The sequence below is a fragment of the Musa acuminata genome, chromosome BXJ2-4 (genome assembly GCF_036884655.1).
Source record: "Musa acuminata AAA Group cultivar baxijiao chromosome BXJ2-4, Cavendish_Baxijiao_AAA, whole genome shotgun sequence".
Taxonomy (NCBI): Eukaryota; Viridiplantae; Streptophyta; class Magnoliopsida; order Zingiberales; family Musaceae; genus Musa; species Musa acuminata.
The window spans coordinates 28,187,488-28,206,248 of record NC_088341.1 but is presented as its reverse complement, the minus strand read 5'-3'; the positions used below and the strand labels follow the sequence as shown (position 1 = coordinate 28,206,248).

At 35.6% G+C, this 18,761-nt stretch overlaps 1 protein-coding gene across 5 annotated transcripts; it reads left to right on the top strand.

Moving 5' to 3' along the window:
* Positions 1-10,272: 10,272 nt before the first annotated feature.
* On the top strand, positions 10,273-18,680 carry LOC103981955 (GATA transcription factor 27). 5 transcript variants are annotated; one of them, XM_065104402.1, is made up of 9 exons: positions 10,273-10,754; positions 12,987-13,352; positions 14,701-15,133; positions 15,279-15,351; positions 15,508-15,611; positions 15,709-15,895; positions 16,015-16,117; positions 17,867-18,039; positions 18,129-18,680. In XM_065104402.1, the coding sequence occupies exons 1-9, from the start codon at positions 10,715-10,717 to the stop codon at positions 18,213-18,215; spliced, it is 1,566 nt and encodes a 521-aa protein (XP_064960474.1). In that variant the 5' UTR covers positions 10,273-10,714; the 3' UTR covers positions 18,216-18,680. The 5 variants fall into 5 exon arrangements, with proteins under 5 accessions (XP_064960474.1, XP_064960475.1, XP_064960473.1 ...); XM_065104403.1 differs by lacking the exon at positions 17,867-18,039 and having other exon boundaries at positions 10,274-10,754; XM_065104401.1 differs by having other exon boundaries at positions 10,274-10,754; positions 17,867-18,680.
* The last annotated feature ends 81 nt before the right edge of the window (positions 18,681-18,761 follow it).

The window sequence follows — 18,761 nt, the reverse complement described above, 5'->3', positions numbered from 1 at the left end:
AATTTTTAGTTATGGATTAGTAGAGAAAACCTAACTTAAAATATTTATACATTTAAGATTATCCTATAGAGATAATCTTAAATGTATAAATATTTTATTATTTATTTAAAAAAATTTAAGAGATACAAATTTTATTGCTATAATCATGGTAAGAGGATAATTAAATCTGGTAATACAAGATTCTTAAAAAAATAGCAAATCAGTTGGAATAAAAATCTCAAATTTTACTCTTGATATTGATGAGATATAGATTGATATTCCTTTATCATTTTCAAGAGATTGTTGTTCCTCAAATAACTGAAAGAATTAATGAGGATAAATGATAAAATAGTATTGATAAACTCTCACATGATATTGATGTCATTGCTAATGATCTTGTAGAGTAATCATAATCAATTGTTTTTAGAACATCTCAAAGGAAAAGGAGACGTATCATTTTTTATTACTATATGGTATATCTACAAGAATTATATTATGACATAGAAATAAAAAAGATCCCTTATTGTTTTCATAAGTTATTAAAAATAATGATTTTGAAAAATGATATAATAAAATAAAAGTTAAAATCAATGGACTATAATGGTATCTAATAACAAGTTGAATTATCCAATAATTATAAAAAAGTATGTTATATAAGTATGACTTAAAGGAATATAAAAAATACATGTCCATAATCAAGCAATATAAAAGTTAGACTTATGGTCAAATATTTTACTCATAAAAAATACATCGACCATAATAAGATTTTTTTTAGTTTTTTAAATGGACTCATTAAAAATCATAATAATATTAGTGACTCATATGGATGTAAAAATTAATTTTTTAAGATTTATAAGAATTAACATAAACGATTCATAAAGAAAATATAAGAAATAAAAAATTTGGTATGTAAATTTAAAAAATCTATTTATATCCTTAAGCAAGCCTCTAGACAATAGTATATAAAGTATTTTAATACCATTACTTCTTTTAGATTTAAGAAAAATATTATTGATCAATGTTTATATCTAAAGGTTTCTGGAAGCTAGTTTATTACATTAGTCTATATGTGAATAATATTTTACTTGTGAATAGAAATCTTAGTTTTTTATACCAAGCTAAAATATTTTTTACCAAAAAATTTTAAGATGATTGGTATGAATAAGGTATTTTATTTTTATTAGTATTAAGAAATTTAAGGATAAATCTTAGGGATTATTAGAATTATCTAAAAAAAAAATATTGATCGAGTCTCAAAGAGATTTAGTATACAGTTTTATTCAACAAATAATAAAAGTAAAATTTTAATTAAAACAAGTATTTTTAAAATAATTAAAAAATCAAATAAAGAAAAATCATTATGTATACGTAGTTGGAACTATTACATATTCAAGTCTATACCATACCAAAATATGAATTTTATAGTTGGAATACTAGTATATATTAGACTTACTCATGAATAAAATACTAAAATGATTATAAAGAAAATAATAAAATATCTGAAAGAGACAAAACATTATATGCTCATATGTATGGAAATAAATCAACTTAAAATGATGGCATTTTCAAATAATTCTATAAATTACCTTTATGATAGGAAGTCCATTTTATATTTTATATTATTAGTTGAAGGGGGGACTTATAAAAAAATATTAAGTAATGTATTATTGTATTATCAATAATAAAAGCTGATTTTGTTGTATGCTTTGAGACCACTAATCAAACATTATGATTGTAAAATTTTATTTTATAATTGTAAAATTTTATCTTATGACTTGGTGTGGTCGGACTTAATTATCAAATTATTGAAGATACTTTGTGACATATTATAGTAGTTTTTTTCTTTAAGAATAGTAAATACTATAATAGTTCTATACATTATGATATAAAGCAAGAGTCCAAAAATAATTAATATTAATTAAGAACTTGAGTTTCAATATATTGATCGCTGATCTATTCACTTAGGACTTACAATCTAAAGTTTTTGAAAAAATATATTCTTATGATTGGGTTTGTGAATAACTATATTTTTATAGTGATATATGTTCGAGTAGATATTATAATTAATATTTTTATTTTTATAATTAAAATTATTTGTTTATGCTATCCTCTTCATTTTTATGTATGTATATATTATGGTTGAATACGATAACAAGATAATCTTAATAAAATAAATTATAGGAGTCATTTGTACTAAAAAAAAGAGCTAACTATATTATGGTACATAGAAGGAAGTATGATATTGATGACATATAACCGTTATAACTTATATTAGTAGTCAAACTTAATACGATATTATTATTTTTATTGAACTTATTGGCCTATTTTATAAAATCTTTATATGCATGTAAAATACTTTTTTAAGTTTAAAAATATAATTAAATAATTTATAAAATAATTTTTATTTTAATATTTTAAGTTTTTATATTTTATCAATTAATGAGCCAAGTGAAAGAATGTTAGATTATATAATCCTATCTAATTAGGTAAAATATATTATAAATATGATTAGATTATGATTATAATAATCGATAAATAGAAATGAAGTTCAATTATGGTATGATTCCTTAGGAGATCACTTTAACGAGAGACTCTCCTAATTATTTATTTTAGACATTGGCTTATAAAACTATAGGACCTCCCAAGAATAAAATAATCATTCACTAAGAGATTACATATATTCTCTTCTTTTTATCCCGAATTTATCGCTCATAGTGTCATTTGAAAAATAGGAAGAGAGGAGAAGATGAGTTTAGCTTTTCTTGTAGATTGACATTGTTATGGTTTTTGAATCCGACGATGATATCAGATAAAGATTTTTTTAAGTAGCATCAAAAGGCATACATCATATATTTGATCTATTGCTATTTGATTTTAAGTTTTGATATTAAAATTTTTTAGGGTTAATGTTTATTTTAGCCCCTATGGTTTTAATTATGGACTACTTAAGCCCTTATAATTTACTTGTGTCTAAAATAACCCATATATTTTAAAAAATATAGTATATAAACCTCTCCCGTCAAGTTTGAGTTAATAGATGTTAGAGTTTGCTTACATAACATACTAACTCACAATAAACCATTAATATAATGATATGTAATTTAAGTTTAAAAAAGGGTTAAGGTCTATTTTAACTCTTATGGTTTTGGTTAGATCATTTAAGTTCTTATGGTCTATTCATGTTTAGAATAACCCTTATATTTTCAAAAACATAACTTATAAGCCCCTCCCGTGGAGTTTGAGTTAACAAACAGTCACAGACAAACTTTTAAACAGGATGTTTGATGTAATGCTTATGTATGTCCGTGTCTTTTGGTTTATTCATGCTTTGCACAGCATGTGAGATGATCGAAAGCTTAATAATCCCATTTTAGTTGGGTTTTGTGGTCGTTGTAGGCTTGTAAATAAATGTTGTGCTATGTAGACACTTGTAAGAGATATTCGGTCTATAATGGACCATTTTAACCCTTTGTTATGCAACCGTTCAAAGCTTGTAAAGTCCGTTTGTAATTTGCATTGGCTATAAAGTGTTTTCGGATATGCTTGCTTGTGGATCCCGAGTGAGACGTTTTCTCTAACCCGTTTTCTCTTTTATAGGTCCTAAGGGACCATGGGAGGTTTCGGGGAGGCTGACCTTTGCGGACGGACATGCAAGGGTGCCGCACGACTTAGGCAAAATCAGCTAAGTCCATGACAGATGGTATCAGAGCGGGACAAGCACTCATAGAAACACTTGGCATGCAAATGTGGGGGACTTAACGGGTCTGCGTTGAGGGTAGTCAGCACATATGCGATCGTTTGGGGGGAAACGGGCATAGAGATGCAGGGAAAAGAAGTCGCTCGGAGGAGCGGGCATCTGAGATTGACATTCAGAGGAATGGTCAACCCTTCGCGCAAGAGGTACTACGAGAACAAGTAAGCTTGGAAGAATGCGTAGCGCATAAAGGTTGGGATGGCTAAGTTCGAGCTATAGCTCGACGATGACAACATACTTGATGGTGCTCAAGGGAAGCGAGGCGCTTGGTAAAGGATGAAACCATCAAGGTGGAATAAATTGCTCAGCAACTGAAAGAGTTGTGCAAAGCTCACGGAGGTGAGGGGAATTACTAACTCAAAGAATTTGGTACTCATAGAATGCCTTATATGCGAACGATGGAGTGTTCGTGGCCATCCCAAGGTGACCGAAACTCGGTGTCATGGAGGATTGAAACTTTTTCTTCAGCATATGAAGGATACGTCCATAGGAGGTTGAAGTGTGTAGTGAGTTCAGCATATTGCTAGGCCTTAAGGGGTGTAGCGGGGGCTATATTGACGTAGAGTCGTAATCTAGCAAGTGCCTTTGTTGGAGGCAGAACAATGCACAGTTTGTTCAGCAAGACGGAGTAGTCCAAGGGGATGGTGGTCTTTGAAACTTTCAGAGAGAAGGAAACGAAGAGAGATATTGCTCCAATGGGATAGATATCCATGAGGGATAAGTCCCGGCTCTCTAAAGAGAGAATCATGTGCAATAGACCGCACATGTTGAGGAGTAGTACCTAAAAAACAACAACTCCATGAAGCTCAATGGATTGAGCGAGCGGCGAGGAGTCGTCGCATGATCTCGCTTAAGAGAATGCATTGGTGGATGCATTGTGAGATCAAGTGGGGGAGCGATCTAAAGCAACACAAATGAAGACACATTTAGAGTCGATATGGAGATCAGACTCAAGAAAGGGCTGACCCTTAGATTGGTGGGCACGAGGGCTACCATCAACTCAATGCAAAATGAGGAGTGGAGCAACTTGGGTGTAACTTGGCGAATTACCCAAGCCACACGAAGAGAGTTGGCATAGAAGATGAAATATGGAGTAGAGGCACAGAGCTTTCCTTGGACAGAGGTCAAGGACATGAACTCTTGCAGAGGCAAGAGCAGGATCATGTTGTTCCATGGGTCCTTCATTCTAATAGAGCAGACTCATCTTGCATGGTGCCAAAGACGAAGGGAGCTTCTAGGCATATGCATCTTATTTCGGAGAAGTATTTGATAGAGGAACTAAGACAACTCAACTTGCGGAGGCGAAGTTGGATTCAGAAGGTCTTGGCACGGGGCAAGAGGACGCGAAGGTGGGTACTCTTGAAGAATATGTCATAGTGTTGCCATTCAAATTGCTATAAAGGAAGCGGTGCGCAGTGGAGATTGTGCTAGTAGAGGCAGAGGCACAGGATCCAAACAACGGTGCACCATTTTCAATAAAGTCGATGGACTTTGGGAGCTACTAGGCGACGGACTATCGTAGAGCAGTGCTTCATCTAGGTGTGACCCAAGAGCAGGTATTGACCAAGGATCGATTGCCGAAGGAGCGAACAAAATCGAAAGTGGAAGAGACCCTACGATGTATTGGCCAAGGCCATGGAGGGATCACAATTCAAGTTTATCCCACAAGGATCAGAATACAATGGAGATGTCACCAAGAGGCAACATGGTGCAGCGGATCGTGGTAGAATAGTTCGTGGCAATACGATACACACGACGAGCCCCCGTGAGAGACTATATCATATGGAGGTATGATTGGGAGCTATTGGGAGCTCCACTTCGGTGAACAACATGACGACAAGAAGGACTATAGATTCAAGGAGTGAAGACCATAGTACCATAGAGGCAGGTCTTCCATGCGTGCATTGAATTTTGCATTGGATGAAAGCCTTGGTTATCAGCATATGGAGGCTGTGTACCACCAAGGGAAAAGTTCGAATGCAAGTACCAGTGAGTCCCATGGGAAGGACTTGATCATGCAGAGGTATAATCGAAGCAGTTGGAGAGTTAGATTGCTCTAGAGCCTATATTCGCTAAAGGGAGCCTGGCAAGTTAGAGGACAAGGTCGAATAAGCGAACGTTGCTACCAAGGAAGCTAAAGAGAACAGAATCGGTGCAAACCCTACAACATGACTGGCGGAGGCCATGCATGAGAGTTGTAGTCCGTCTTTCCATCGACCAAAGAGAACTGCTTGGAGAATATAGAAGTGTTGTAGCAAAGGGTCGAAAGGGGTGAGGATGCGACGATAAGTCCAGAGGGACTTAGCTACCCAAAACAAAGCATCGGTTAGAATGGAGGTGGAGTTGAAGGAGTGCCACAGAGGTAGATATACCGATCATGAAGAAAAGAGATGTAGATGCGAGGTGACGGATAGTAGGGCCATGGGCATGATAGCGCCATGGTACCATAGAGACGGGACTTCCGTGAAGTCATCGATCCCTTGCTCTCATGGAGGGAGAGCGCTTGGTCGTGAAAGGGGCCGAAGAGGTGGAGCATGTAGAGATAAACTCTAAGTACCAGGACAAGGTTAAAAGGAAGAGGCTAAGAAACTTTATAAGACCGGTGTCAACGAGCTTCTCATCAAGATAGCCGAAAGTGAAGAACTTTGGGTCGTGCAAGAGTGCATGACTAAGGAACGAAACAAACAGTACGTGGTGCTGTACCTTTGCTACTTAGTGGAGTAGGTGGCAAGGTTGATGGAGAAGACGATATAATCCTAGAGGCGACCAAAATCTATTAGAGACTTACTCCAAGTTGGGGTGAAAACTTACTGCATTCCAAAAGTTTGATGGCATTGAGAAGGTAAATCACAGTAGCTAACTCAACGCAAGGAGTGCAAACATTTCAAGTGCTTCAAAAGTGTGAGCAAAGAGTAGGTGAAGGCCAGTAACTAACACGATGCATGGAGTACAACCCTTGAGGAGGCGGGCGAAGTCAAGTAACCTTTATCTTCTCAACTCTTAAGAGAATGGGTGAAACCAAGTACCACAATTCTCTTATCTATCCGGTAGAGGAGCTCTGCACAGGTTTAAAGACCATTCGAAGATAATGGAATACAATAGTTGTTAAATCCTCACTAATAGTGATCAATGCTACTAAGAGTAGATTATCCGTTTCATTTCCCAACAAATGCCAATCGAAAGCAGAAGTGATACAAATCTACTTGGAAGTGACAACTAAGTGAAAGAAGAGTCGATGGGCAAATTTTATGGAGGAATAACCCAAAACTTTAGAAGTTTGTAAGGCGATGCTTGTTAAAGCTCCAACAAGCATCCACCCAGTTCAAGCAGCATAAGACATTTGAGAGACTAGCGCATAGAAGGGATGGTCTTTTCCTTCATCTTTGGATCCGTAGGAACCAACATGGATCAACACAACTCAGCCAACCCTACACTAGAGTCAGAGTCATTGGCAAGTTGAAGCAGCATGACAGATCAAAAGTTCGACTACTCAACAATAGCAACGGAGAGCAGTTGGGAGCCAAGAGATACATTGCAGCTGGAGTAGAAGATTGAAGACTCAGCGAAGGCGAGGAGTTGTAGTGTCGGCAAAGGCTTCGACGAGGATGTCGAAGGAATGGGTGGGGGAGAATGTCACGGACAAACTTCTAAACAAGATGTTTCATGTAATGCTTATATACGTCCGTGTCTTTTGGTTTGTTCATGCTTTGAATAGCATGTAGAGGGACAGTTGAAGGCTTAATAACCCTATTTTAGTTGGGTTTGGTGGCCGTTGTAGGCTTGTAAATAAAGATTGTGTCATGTAGACACTTATAAGAGATATTCGGTCTATAGTGGACCATTTTAACCCTTTATTGTACAACCGTTCAAAGCTTGTAAAGTCCGTTTGTAATTTGCATTGGCTATGAAGTGTTTTTGGTGATGTTTGCTTGTGGATCCTGAGTGAGGCATTTTCTCTAACCCATTTTCTCTTTTGTAAGTTCTAAGGGACCATGGGAGATTTCGGGGAAGCTGACCTTTGCGGATGGACACACAAGGGTGCCGCACGACTTAGGCAAAATCAGCTAAGTCAGTGACAAAATATCAGAGTGTATTTACATGACTACCATTAATGGTGGGAGGAGGCATTGTTGTGGAAGTGACCACCAGTAGTAGCACTGAGCTGCTGCAGTTTAGCAAGGTGTTGTACGCACGCAGTCTCTCCCACGCTGACGATGAGCTTAGGAGCTTCCGGCCCTATCTAAGGTGGATGTATATCGACCAATTCGACGCTAGGCTTGTAGTGGTCTTTTGGTCCCTCTTCCTTCTCCTAGGCGTCTTTGTCTCCATCGCCTCCTACTTCATCTTTTCTTATGCCCCCACCGGTCGCGCCTATGACGTGGTTGTCCAGCTCTCTCTTACCTCTGCCTCTGGCCTCTCATACATTTGCCTCTTTACCTTCATTCGCTGCTACAGCCTTTGTCGCTTCCTCTTCCTTAACAAGATAGACCTTAATCAATTTTTAAACTTAAATTACACGTATCATTATATTAATAATTTATTATGAGTCAGTATGCTATGTAAGCAAACTCTAACTTATGTTAACTTAGACTTGACGGAAGGGGTTTATATACTATGTTTTTTTAAAATGTATGAGTTATTTTGGACGCGAGTAAACCATAAGAGCTTAAGTTGTCCATGGCCAAAATCACAGGGGTTAAAATAGATCTTAATTCTTTTTAAAACTTAAATTATATATGTCATTATATTAATAATTTATTATGAGTCAGCATGTTAGACTCTAACATTTGTTAATTCAGATTTGATGAAAGGAATTCTTCAAAACGTAGGAATTATTTTAGATATGGATAAATCATAAAGCTTAAGTAGTTTACTACCAAAATCACATAAATTTTAATCTAAATCTAATTTTTTATATAATAATAATATATTATAAATTTTATTCTTACAGAATTATCCTTGGATTACATCAAAGTGCAGACGGAGCGTCGATTCTGAGACTAAATACAACATTCTTATGTTTCTTGAAGAGATAACACAAGAAGGATAGGATAGGATGGGATTTCAGATTTGGAGCAAGCGAAGGCTCCACTCCAATGGTCACCAAGAATTGTGGATGTCTACCTCATATGCTTGCATACGATAGGTGCCTTTTGGTTTGGAAGAATGTAAGTAGTGGCTCTTGTTTACGGGACTTGGATATGCATTATACCTTCAATAGAATAATTATTGTTGCAGCATTATTCTTTTCTTCTTTTGTGAGCATAAGTAGTTATTCTTTTCCTCAATGAAACAAAAATTTATGTTATGTTTTAATAATGTTGAATGTATACTATTGACTGCATGAAAGTAGAAAGGTTATTTCTGTCGCTCAAATCCTGATCAAGCAATTTTGTGGTGAGATCAGACTTTGTCCTCCGAACAAAATAAATTGCATTGGTTAATTTAATTTAATTCATTAATTTTAACAGCATGCATATGATGTTTAATCAAGTAATGTTGAAGACACAATGTAGTGCTAATATTAGACAATTTCACAATTATAGGTAATTGAATCGATATATGTATCTATTTAGAACGAAAGAAAAAAAATATCAATATGATAATTACACATATTATCCTGATAATTACATATGACAGCATCGCTGAAATCTATTTGGGGTGATTCAGCCCATCTAAATTGTAATATTCTATGTTAATCGACTCCACATCACCCTCGAAATCTTTTTGGTGTGATTCAGTCCATTTAAATTATAATATTCAATGTTAATCCACTTCCATGTATGTCAGAGGTGACAACACCCCCGAAATCTTTTTGGGGTGATTCGTTCGGTACATCTAAGTCGCAAGATTCTATTTTACTTGCCTCCCACGTATTTCAGAGGTGACATCATCACCCCTGAAATCTTTTTGGGGTGATTCAGTCCATCTAAATTGTAATATTCTATTTTTGTTAGTTCCGTGTTCCCTGTTTACAAACGACAAGAGTAGTTTTGTACTTATATGGAAGAGTAGAAGCCCAAAGTCAACAGGATATACAAGTAATATGAATGTTCCTCCCCTTCCATTATCTCATTAAGCCCAGTCAAAGAATGTATGCCATTGCCAACACATTTTAGTGCATCATAATTCAGACTGTTAATCACTATTAACCATCATGATCGATTACAAATATATGAAAAGAAATCCCCTTACGGTTAGAACTTCAACATCTAATGCTCTAATTTTTCATCATAATATATTTTACGGAAGTGATTAATGTCAGTTAGAACTTCAACATCTATGCTCTAATATTTTTAAGCGTGACGGAGATATGTATGCTAAAACAAATATGGAATATCTTAATTTAGTGGGATATTTATATATGCTGATCACAAATATGAAACATTTTGTTACGGATAAACTCAGAAGAGCCTAAGAAGGATGGGAAGGAAGCCTGATATATTTTTATTGCGGGAAAACTCAGGAGCCCATAATTTAACGTGCACTCGTTACTGAGCAGATCTATAACATATTGACAGACAAATAAAAAAAGATTAAAAAAAGAAGGGGAGGAGGAGATGGGCAAAGAAAAGGAAGCCGCCTCCTCTCCTTTTCCTCCACCATTAATTTGATTCCCCCATTGGTCTTCTTCTCCCCTCCATTGGGCTGCTCAGATTCCTCTTCCTGTCCTTTCTTCACCAGTTTCCTGCTTGTTACCCCTTTCCCCTCTCCATTTCTCTCTGGTCTTCTTGGACTGCGCAGAACAACTCAGAGACCTCTGTTTGGGGTTAATAAAAGAGCACGAGAAGTGCTTTCTGAGACCCTGTTGTCTGGGTTATCAGGTCTATATTGGTTTAATGGGCTCCCGGAAAGCACAACTCTTTGTAATTTAGAACTATAAAGAACAGTTTTTTTTTTTCTTCCTTTCGTTTTTTTTGGTGGATCTCTTATTTAGTTGTTGTGAATATTGCGAACCGGAAGAAGCAAGGAGTGGTGGAAATGGGAAAGAACGGACCTTGCCATCACTGTGGAGTTACAAGTGAGCGTTTGTTCATGCTTCCAATGAATATTTCCGTACAAAACATGGGAGAAAAATTGGATCTTTCCTTGGCTTCTCTATTTTTAGTCTTTCTCGTTGTCTCTTCGTTCTTGATGGTTTAATTTCTTACAATTAATTGGATGTTCTGGAAGACGGCACCCATTTAATAGCCATTTTTATTTAACTTTTGCCCCTCGATTTGTTTGCCCTCAATTTTACAAATCGGTAAAGTGTGTTGAAGTTGTTTTCTAGGGAAAGGGATCTCGTGTTATGCATCTCGAATACTGTAGGTTTAATAGTTAGTTCATTGTTTCATTTGATTTTTTTTTTCTTCTTGGTTCATTCTTTAAGCGGTTCCTTTGGAAGTAATTAGATTCATCCTGGTAATTGATGTGAATGAGTTTAATTTGAAGCCGGTGCTTCAAATTGGTGAATTTGGTTATTGAGGTTCAATCATTGGAATGTCTATGCTAAGCTCATTAATATCCCTAATTCTCAACTGTCTAAATGGCTTCGCAAGACCATAGGAACCATCATCTGTTTCATATTATTGGTCCTTTTTATATCAATCGTGCATGCATCTGAGGATTCTCAAGAAATCAACCTATCTGCAGCATATCATGTTAAATAGTTAAGTTGCAGTTATGAATGTATTCTGTCCAATTACTCTTCTTAGTAGCTCATTGATATCCCTAATTCTCAACGGTCTAAATGGCTTCGCAAGACCGTAGGAACCATCATCTGTTTCATATTGTTGGTCCTTTTTATATCAATCGTGCATGCATCTGAGGATTCTCAAGAAATCAACCTATCTGCAGCATATCATGTTAAATAGTTAAGTTGCAGCTATGAATGTATTCTGTCCAATTACTCTTCTTAGTAGCTCATTGATATCCCTAATTCTCAACTGTCTAAATGGCTTCGCAAGACCGTAGGAACCATTATCTGTTTCATATTATTGGTCCTTTTTATATCAATCGTGCATGCATCTGAGGATTCTCAAGAAATCAACCTATCTGCAGCATATCATGCTAAATAGTTAAGTTGCAGCTATGAATGTATTCTGTCCAATTACTCTTCTTAGTAGCTCATTGATATCCCTAATTCTCAACTGTCTAAATGGCTTCGCAAGACCGTAGGAATCATCATCTGTTTCATATTATTGGTCCTTTTTATATCAATCGTGCATACATCTGAGGATTCTCAAGAAATCAACCTATCTGCAGCATATCATGCTAAATAGTTAAGTTGCAGCTATGAATGTATTCTGTCCAATTACTCTTCTTAGTATGTACAAGTGTTTGGAGTGCTTTTTTTCAGTTATCTATTTGTGGACATAGTCCCATTCTGATATGAGGATTTAATTGTCAAAGGCAAATAGATATTTTTATTCTTATATCTCAGTTGCTTTAAGAAGCAACTCGGTTGTATCATTCCTCACTTTTTTTTCTCTCATCATTATGTTGGCTTTTAGCACTATTCTTCTTTTCTCCTATTGTGCTAGTTGTGATATGTAAAGGTCTATTAATATATTTACAAGGATCTATTATTAACCTCAAGCTCTTTTCTCCTATTGTGCTAGCTTCCATCAGAACATTTAATCTTTGTGATGACTCACAATATTGCCATAATTTTGTTTGTATAGCTTTGAAAAATTGATCTACTAGATATACATATTCGACTAAGTAAAAATGATATCTCATACACTTGATTGTAAACAAACCATGTATCATTTTGATGGGATTTTGGAAGGAAAGCACCTGGAAGCAATTTCTTGTTTCTAGAAATAGACAGACAATCTACACAAGTTATAATGATGATGCTTATGTTATTTTATCATTTAGGGAAGACTAAACCTTGGCCTTCATTGGGAATTTTATGTTTTTGGACCTTAGATAACTTAATGCTGCAGGGAAATATTTTAGAATGTTATGGTATTAGAAAGAACACGATAAATTGATCTAACTATCGCTTCTCATTTTTCCATTGTTTAATTGATATGGAATGAATAGATTTTGGTTATCTCCTTCATAGTAACATCACTTTTATCATTCTACTGCTAGGTTAGTTTTGCATTCTTTATTTTTTTCTTTGGTGGTTTTAACAGAAAGTATTCTGACCGTCTAATATAACCATTATTTTTGTGCCTGTTGTTCTAAAGCATCTTTCAGTAGATAAAATTAATAGCCTTGTGTTATATAATTATAACTGCTGAAGATAATACGACAATAGGTACCCCTCTTTGGCGGAACGGGCCACCTGACAAGCCAGTTTTATGCAATGCATGTGGTTCAAGGTGGAGAACCAAGGGTTCGCTTACAAATTACACCCCACTACATGCTCGTGAAGCTTTTGACTTGGAAAATTTGAGAACTTTCAAAGTTGAAAGCATATCCTTCAAACCCAAAGAGCAGCAGCTGCAGAAGAAAAGGCGGAGCAGCAATCCATTGGAAAGTTTGCATGAAATGCGGTATTCTGATCAGAACTTCTGCAAGATTGTTGAGGGGAACACTAGCAATCGATCTAGTACTGGATCAGCTATATCAGTTTCAGAGAGTTGTGCACATGTTGGAACTATTGATGCAAATGACATGACAGGTTATGATTCATTTCTGTTTATATTGAACATCTGATGGTAATCTATTGTAAGTGTGTGATGTATGTTTCAACTTTTATTCCATATTTGTTATAGTATATGTCGAAAGATCACACATTTAACAGAGATTCTGAGGGAGTGAAGTCAAAAGAGTGTATTTAACTCCAGAGGGTTAATTTCAAGATAATGTTTTAAACATGTTACATCATTTCGTTACAGATGTGATGGCAATAGCTAAGTCCTCAATTAGTTCTAAAACTAGATGTGATGGCAATGTTTATTACATCATGAGATAGCGTAGTTGGCTCCTGTTGATATGTTTGATTATTTTTTTGTTACATCTTATAACAAAATGAATTTATTTTCCTAGAAAAAATATTTATTTTAATTCTTGCACCTTCACAGTAAACTTCATAATCATTCTATATATTAACTTTTGTTGTTACTCCCTCACATTAGGCTTCATAAGTGTCCTTTTGATAAGCTGTTGGAAGATTTCAAGTGATCTTTTCTAGAAACAATATTCCCCTTAGACAAATAACATCTATCCTTTAATTTTTTTAAATAGGTCTAAAGAGGAAGCTGTGGAATCTATGATTATTCTTTTTGTACCACAGGATGGTATAAACCAAATTGCTCTGGAATATCACTTTCTGTATACATAGCCAACATAATTTCATAGGAAGCCAAGTGTGAACGAAGATAAAACATTTGATGTGAGATATTGATCTTGAGTTAATAGTTGTGATATTGGAAAATATTAAAATATTCTTGATGGAGTATGTCCTAGTTTATATAGCAAAGCTTGTAAAGAAATACACTTTGCAAGGAGATTTGATTGCTTATGGTGGAGGGAATCTGTCCATGTAGTTCACCCCAAATGGTTGGGATCTTTTGACTTGTTCTGATGGTATTGACGGTGGCAATGGTAGTAGTTGAGCTGTTTGTGATGTTCCCTAGGCTTCTATATGAGCATTTCCGATGGCTTCCTTGAAGCATGCTTCTTTGTTCAAAATAACCTTATCAAAGTTAACCAAAATGCTCTGAAGTCTTACAATCACTGAAGTTATTTTTCAGTTCTTCACATCCTTAAATAATCTGTAGGTACTTTACCATCCTTATTATGCAGTGCCTGATTATCCTCGATTTTCTTGATTCTCATAATTTGAGCAAATGCTGATAATATTTATGTTGTATGTTACTTTCACATGAGAAGCTAAAGACTTGAACGAGTTATCCACTAATGGAAGTCTGATTCAGCCTTTGTTGTTGAAGTACTTGTTACTTGAAAATTTTCTTTTCCTATTATCATCAATTTAGACTTGACACTAAATGGCTTTTCCATCACATATTCAGGTCCAGCAAAATCAAATGTTTGGGAATCATTAGTACCATCCAAGAAAAGGACATCTGCGACTCACCCAAAGGTCTCTCCTGTTGAAAAGCTGACAAAGGACTTATACTCCATATTCTATGAACAACAGTCATCTAATCTTTCAGGATCATCAGAAGAAGATCTGATTTATGAAAGTGGAACACCACTTGATTACACTGAGATAGGTTATGGAGGTTTGCTCATTAGACATCCCAATTCCGAGTACATAGAGGACGAATCAGAAGCAAGCTCGCATCCAGTAGATAAATCATACATCATAAATGAGAGATATGCAGGGTTGACGTCCTTCCCTTTAGACACCAAAAGCAAGGGAAAAAACTTCTCAGACAGTGGCACTCACAAGCTTAAGAACTTGACACAACATATGTCCCAAGAGACTGCTATGAGGTGCTTTACACACTTTACAAGTGATGTTTTTTTGTTCTGACTTGTTTCAAAATATTACTTTTCATCAGTTTTGGTATATGCACAAATTATTGTGTGACTTAATTTACAAATCTTGCCCATGTATTGTCTATGTTATTCTTTGCAGGGATAAGACTTTTGGTGAGAAGTTAAAGATCCTGCAAGACAAAGACTCACCCTTGCTCTCTGCAGATCTAAATGTAAGATTAGAGCTTCTGTTATATTTGTTTGACGACTAATTCAAGGTAAATGGATGCACTTGACAAATGTAATAACCACGAGTAGTTAGTAAATTTTACTATACTAACTTATATTGCAAAATTGAGCTTTCACTATAACTGTTCATCTTTATGCAGGATATCATCAATTTTGATATTTTTATGAAATACTTAGCAAATGAGGAAAAGCAGTTGTTGATGACATATCTGCCTTCCATAGATACTGTCAGATCTCCAGAAAGGTTCTTTCCTTTAGTAAAAATTAATTTGTCTTTATTGTCTTGTAATTTAAAACTGCACTATTTTTGTAATTGTCTTGTTCTATTCTTGAATGTGCAGCCTCAGAACCATGTTTAGAAGTCCCCAATTCTGCGAGACATTGTCAGATTTCCAGCAATTGCTTCAGGAAGGAACTTTTGATCTCTCCTTCTCAGAAGCGAATGTTGAAGACTGTAGGACATTAAAGAGACTCATATTACATGACTTGAAAAGATTTAGATGGGTGGAGTACTATGAAAAATTAAAGGTATTGACCCATAAGTTTTACCTATTAATCTATGTTCTAGATTCTTCAGGGACTTCTTTGGGCATGATAAAATATTTGCAAGTGAGTTTCTGATGATCAGGGAATAAACATGTCAACAGATAAAAGGACGAAAGGGTAAAGCTATAGGATCAAAATTTCCTGGAATTGACAATTTGGTATCCATCAAAAGGCCTCATGACAGTCGAAACCAGAATTCTTCAGGTTTGATCTCATCACTTCTCTGTTGTAGTTTCTTTCTTCTCTTTGCTTTTGTCATCTTGATTTGTGATAACTTTTCCTTCTCTACTTGGAGTATCTTTACCTACAAGGCATCAATCTTTAATTCTTAATGCTGTCAGAATCTGTGTTTGATCCTTAGAAAATAGTTGGTTAATGGCATCGGAGGTTTTTGTGTTTAGATGCAGGACCATATTCCAGATCTTAAACCAAAGTGCTTTACTATATTACTAAACTATAAGGTTGAGCTGCCTTTGAACACTTTTGTTTGTACAGGAACATGCATGATTGTGTGTGGTATGATTATGCATTTAAAACTTTGCGGATAGGGGAATTTCTCAGAAGCACCCATATCCTTAATATCTTTATGTATGCTTCTTATTACATAACTAGTGCTAGCACCTCAGGTGGACTAAATCATACTATTTTTCTTGATTTGTTTTGAACTCCTCAAATGCTGGGAGCTTTGATGGACTAATGGTGGCTAGTTATTGATGAACTTCTAGCCAAAGGTTTATGGTGGTTGATGATGTTGCCTACCAAAAACTGCTTATAATTTTCATGACAAGTACAGGCTTCATCAAGAATAAGTCATACTTTTTATTCGGGATTGTTTACTTATTCAGTTAGCTGATTGAACCAGTAAGGGAATGATTGTCATCAGGCTAATGTTAAAGAAAGTCATTTATGTTGGGAAATTAATTTTAACGGTTCCAAGTGGCAGATATCTGTCTTGATGTAGTGCTGGAAGTAGGTGGTTCCTCTTCCAGAATTCATGCAGTTAAATCACTGAATCACAGTTAAAGTTGGCATAAGCTACCAAACACAGTGATCATTATTGTTATACCAATTATATGCTTGAATGCTGGCAGTAGAGATGTACTGTCTTGCCAATCTCATGCATCTTCAGTAAATAAGAAGTGCTCTTCCATTCTGTGAATCCTTAAGTGTCCTCATTTATCATATGTTCACTTGGTTAAGTGGTTGTACAAAGAATTATGATAAGATTTCCAGCAACTGTTATGTTTGCCTCTCATGATCTGACACTTCTGCATAAAAGTACCATCACTGCTCTCTGAGCTGATAAAATTTGCTCATATGCTTTTGAGGAAGCTAGTTTGTATCTCAAGAAATAGGTAACGATATCCAGAATTCAGGACCCAGTGATGTATGGTAAAACACTTGGAAGAAATATTTATCATCTTACCTTGATTTTATCTCATGACATCAAGTTGATTAAGGATAGCATGCTAGAACTTCACTTCTAAAAGGCTAGTTATGTTGGATGCCCAAAATAAAACATCGAATGAGTGTTAAGTTGCCCTAGGCTCAGCGGCACAATGTTTTGGCGTAACTTCTTAGGAGTATACAACCCCATCAGATGCTCAATGCTCATGGTTTTGCAATGTTGCAGAGTTGTCTTCTTCACTACCACCATTGGTTTTGTTTTCTCATTTTGATCTTTGTGTTTCATCATGCTCATGCATCAAATAATTTAACTGCCTTATATGTTCAGTAATTTACATCGGACTAAAGGCTTTAAAATCTGGTACTTTAATTGAGAAATTTAGTGGCCTCCTGAAAAGAATTTCCTCTTGATAATTCCATTGATGATAAGAATATAATTTCTATAAGACAATTAAATTATTCCTTTAGTATATATACTTGATGCAAAGAGCTATATGCAGCTAATTTTTTGTCTGATAAGCAGATTAGTTATTTTTTGAATTTCAGATCTGAAAGCCACCACTAAAAGCCCTAAGAGAGCTTGTAAACATGTGGTCACGAGTTCTCCTTCAAACAATTTACATCATCTTGAATCTAGTGATACAAGGTCAAAATTAACCAACAATGAAGATAGCTTTGAGAAAAACAAATGCGATCACTTCAGACACAGGAATTTTCAGGCATCTCCTCTGGATATATGCTCCATGTCAGTTCCTTCGCAGTATACTGCTGATAGTTCTGATCATGATTTGCTTCTCAATGTTCCTAGCAATGCATCATTCCCGGAGGCAGAACTCCTGCACTGCCATCCATGGAAAGAGAAATCCAGTTCTCTGGCAGAGAGTGTGGTTGCTGAAATAGAAGAGAGTTCTTCCAGATTTCAGTCATCAAGTTTGAGGAATAAGCCGAAAATTCATTGACAATATAGTATGGATAATGTAGTTGTACGGGCATATCCTTTCTTTCCCTTACGACATAATCCGAAAATTAGTGCTTAACTGATGGGCATTTGATGTCAACTACTCTTACCAACTCCTTGTCTCCTGAAGTACTACTTACTATTCAGCGTCGTGTTACCTGTAATCTGAAAACGACATTCACAGTTGGAATTGAGATTGGGCTGCTCTCCTACTTTTATAGCCTGGCAAGAGTTCATGATATGGCTCAGGCTGAAAGCGGGAGCTTCCATTAGCAGTGAAGTTTGTATGTATTGCCATTGGAGTTGTAGCCTCGCAGTGTATTTTGATGCTGTTTGATCAGTAAAACATTGCTTGCAGAAATATTAACTTGGGATCTATATATTCTGCTCTTGTTTTTGGCAGATTATGCTCCTCCACTTGCACCCTGAAATCGCATTTTAGATTCTTAATGTTGTTGATCTTGATAATACAGTACTATGGCA

Excerpts from the sequence above, each read along its gene's own strand:
- LOC103981955 (XM_065104401.1), top strand. The coding sequence starts at position 10,715 with ATGGGAAAGAACGGACCTTGCCATCACTGTGGAGTTACAA. Across the intron at positions 15,352-15,507 it reads TGCTCTCTGCAGATCTAAAT|GATATCATCAATTTTGATAT; the intron begins GTAAGATTAGAG and ends ATCTTTATGCAG. Across the intron at positions 15,896-16,014 it reads AGTACTATGAAAAATTAAAG|ATAAAAGGACGAAAGGGTAA; the intron begins GTATTGACCCAT and ends ACATGTCAACAG.